We start from the raw sequence: 3,857 nt of genomic DNA, 5'->3' as shown, positions 1-3,857 counted from the left end.
GAAATCTAAAATAGGATGTTGAATTTAAAAACAGCTCTGGGATTCTTTAATTATTCTTTAGGATATTGCTTATTTTGTGAACAGTCACACGTGATGTGCTTTCAGCTTCTCCTGTCTTGAAGGATGAAATTAATTGAAATTATCATCATTTTCTGTTGACATGAATAATGCACTTATCCTGCAAACAGGCAAGTTTCTCTTACAGATATTCAAAGGCACGGAGGTTGGTTTTGGGGGCTCTATGAGCAGTGTGGATAAAGTTATGAGACATGAAATTGATGAAAATATCCAGGGAGACAGGATAAGCTTAGAAGATGAGAGGAAGGTTAAAGCTCCATACTGTGCTTCTGCTTATGGAATGCATAAATTCATGAAAGTAAATTCAAGTATGGAACTAAATGAACATTGTCGTAGCAAAGGAAAACACTTCATAGTATAGCAGGAAGACTATCTCTGAGAATGGTCTGGACTTGTCATTATCTTCTTCACTCTGAACAGGACACCAACCCAGGATCAGCAGATGCCCAACAGCAGCTCCATCAGCGAGTTCCTCCTGCTGCCGTTGGCAGACACGCGGCAGCTGCAGCTCCTGCACTTCTGGCTCTTGCTGGGCATCTACCTGGCTGCCCTCCTGGGCAATGGCCTCATCAGCACAGCCGTAGCCTGCGACCAGCGCCTGCACACCCCCATGTACTTCTTCCTGCTCAACCTGGCCCTCGTTGACCTGGGCTGCATCTCCACCACTCTCCCCAAAGCCATGGCCAACGCCCTCTGGGACACCAGGGCCATCTCCTACGCAGGATGTGCTGCACAGCTCTTTTTCTTTTTCTTCTTCATGTCAGCAGAGTATTACCTCCTCACCATCATGTCCTATGACCGCTACGTTGCCATCTGCAAGCCCCTGCACTACGGGACCTTGATGGACAGCAGAGCTTGTGCCACCATGGCAGCAGCTGCCTGGGGCGCTGGGCTTCTCAATTCCCTGCTGCACACTGCCAGTACGTTTTCACTGCCTCTCTGCCATGGGAATGTTGTCAACCAGTTTTTCTGTGAAGTCCCCCAGATCCTCAAGCTCTCCTGCTCAGGCTCCTACCTCAGGGAAGTTGTGTTTCTCTTTTTTGGTGCCAGTTTAGCCTTTGGGTGTTTTGTTTTCATAGTTGTGTCCTATGTGCAGATCTTCTCTGCTGTGCTGAGGATGCCCTCTGAGCAGGGTCGGCACAAAGCCTTCTCCACGTGCCTCCCTCACCTGGCTGTGGTCTCCCTATTTGTCAGCACTGCCTTTTTTGCCTACCTGAAGCCCACCTCCATTTCATCCCCACTCCTGGATCTGACATTGGCACTTCTGTACTCAGTGCTTCCTCCAACACTGAACCCTATTATCTACAGCATGAGGAACAGGGAGATCAAGCATGCTCTCAGGAAGGTGTTGCAGTATGCACTATTCCAGCTTCCATAATGTATACATCTTTCTCACATGATTCCCAGTGATGGTTCTTTATGTTTTATGCATCTTTGATTGATTGATTATATAATTGTTATACAGCAATCTGCATGAAAAGTGTTGCAAATTATGTAACTACTTCTTTCCTACCTACCTTCTATTTTCTCACTCCAAGAGCTCATGTAAACATGGATCCAGAATCCCTGAATAGGTTAAGAGATAAATAAAAAGCTTTCAAAGCAGACTTTTCCTTACCTCTTCTCTCTTCCTACCTTGTCTGGGTCTGCAGGAGGTACAGCCATGGACAGCAGCACAACGTGCTCTTTTCTATCCTGCTCCATTTCCACTGCCACAGTGCTCTCAAGTCCTCTCTTTTCTGCTGGCCTGAAGGTCCTGTGTGTCTCACAACAGTCCTGTTGTCTCTACAGCAGCACTCCAGGGCTGCAGTCAGTAGCCGGCAATATGAATGGCTGTGTCAGAGCTGGTCTCCTTGCTGGCACTGCTGTAACAAGAGGCCCCTTCAGAGCAGGACCAGAGAACTGGAGGCCTCTTCCAAAGCTGGTGTTAGGAATGTACCTCAGGAGCTGCTCCCTGAGAAGACCTTGAGATCTTCTGGTGCTCTTCACTGAGTGACAGGGTCAGTTTCAGGAGTCCCATTGAGATCTGTAAGGGACTCAGGGCAGTGATGTGGTTTAAAGTTTATTGGTTCAGATAAAGAGTAAAAGAAAAGGATAATAAAATAAAAAAGAATAATAAAAAAAGGATCATTATAATTATGACAAATGGATTTATATATCTATAACATATTTAGTATGTTTTCACATATATACAACATATGCAGTTGCAAACAGGTTTGCATAGGTACTAATACGTATGAATATCTGTTTGCAAGTCCAGGACCTTTTGCAGGGGTCTTAACAGCCACAGGGTTCACTGTAGGAGCTGAAGTGGCTTTTGGGCTGTTGCAGGAGTTGGAGAAACTGCAGAGCTCATTGCCAGAGCTGGAATCACCACAGGACCCGTGACTGAAGTTGGAGCAGCCACTGGGCTCATTGGAGGGGTTGGAGCGACCACAGGGCTGTACCTCCTGGCACAGAGCACCTCTCTTGAGTGGAATTTGTTTCATTTTCTCATGGCAATACTTGGAACAGCTACAGGACCTGTAGCAGGAGTGACTGCAGAGCTCATTATGAGGGGAGTGGAGTGACAGCAGGATCTGTCCAGAGCTTGGAGCAAATGCAGGACGTGTAGCAGAAACTTGGAGCTGCTGCAGGGTCTGTGCCAGGAGTTGCAGAGGCTGCAGCACTGTCAGCAGATCCAGCTCTCATCCCCTGGGGGATGCTGAAGAGTGTTGAACACAGCTCAGCAGGTGTGGGCCAGGCCCTGGAACATTGCAGGCATTCGTGCCTCTTTGGGATTACCAGGCCCACAGCAGACCTTCCCCCCATTTTCTACCAGTTTCTCAGCATCCTGCAGTTGCTCGGAGATGAAGTTCCAAAGCCCTGGGGGTGCCCACCTCTCCAGGCAGCTGCCCAGACCTTACCATACCCCTGCCATGCAGAGCTGTCTAACCCTGGGGCAGATCTGTCAGTGATATTCCTTAATAATTGTTTAACCTCAATCCTAGAACAATAGAATCACCAAGGTTGGAAAAGACCTACAACATCATCCAGTCCAACTGTTCACCTATTACCAATAGCTCCCACTAAACCATGTCCCTCAACATAACATCCAGTCTTTCCTTGAACACCCCAGGGTTGGTGACTCCACCACCTCCCTGGGCAGTCCATTCCAGTGCCTGACCACCCTTTCTGAGCAGTAATATTTTCTAATATCCAGTCTGAATCTCCCCTGCCGCAGCTTGAAACCATTCCCTCTGGTCCTATCACTAATGACACAAGAGGCTGACCCCCAGCTCACCACAACCTCCCTTCAGGAAGTTATAGAGAGCAATGAGGTCTCCCCTGAGCCTCCTCTTCTCCAGGCTGAACATTCCCAGCTCCTTCAGCCTCTCCTCATAAGGCCCGATTGTGCTCCAGACCCCTCACCAGCTTTGTTGCCCTCCTCTGAACACGTTCCAGGGCCTCGATGTTTTTCCTGCAGTGAGGGGCCCAAAACTGGACACAGTCCTTGAGATGCGGCCTCACCACAGCTGAGCACATGGAGACAATCACCTCTCTGCTCCTGCTGGCAACACTGTTTCTGATGCAAGCCAGGACGCCATTGGCCTTCATGGCCACCTGGGCGCACTGTTATCTCATGTTCAGCCAGGCATCAATCAGTACCCCCAGGTCCATTTCCTCTATAGAGTCTTCCAGCCACTCTGCCCCAAGTCTGTAGCATCACCTGGGATTGTTGTAGCCAAAGTGCAGGACCCGGCATTTGTTCTTGTTGAGCCTCATCCCATTGGCTTCAG

At 48.7% G+C, this 3,857-nt stretch overlaps 1 protein-coding gene across 1 annotated transcript; it reads left to right on the top strand.

Annotated features, from left to right (window-relative positions):
* The first annotated feature begins 520 nt into the window (after nt 1-520).
* On the top strand, nt 521-1,456 carry LOC140263372 (olfactory receptor 14J1-like). Its single transcript, XM_072358252.1, has one exon. The coding sequence runs from the start codon at nt 521-523 to the stop codon at nt 1,454-1,456; it is 936 nt and encodes a 311-aa protein (XP_072214353.1).
* Nucleotides 1,457-3,857: the final 2,401 nt, after the last annotated feature.

Source organism: Excalfactoria chinensis, chromosome 29 (genome assembly GCF_039878825.1).
Source record: "Excalfactoria chinensis isolate bCotChi1 chromosome 29, bCotChi1.hap2, whole genome shotgun sequence".
In the NCBI taxonomy this organism is placed as follows: domain Eukaryota; kingdom Metazoa; phylum Chordata; class Aves; order Galliformes; family Phasianidae; genus Excalfactoria; species Excalfactoria chinensis.
Note: the sequence above shows the minus strand (reverse complement) of the source record. Positions and strands in the feature narration are given on the sequence as shown.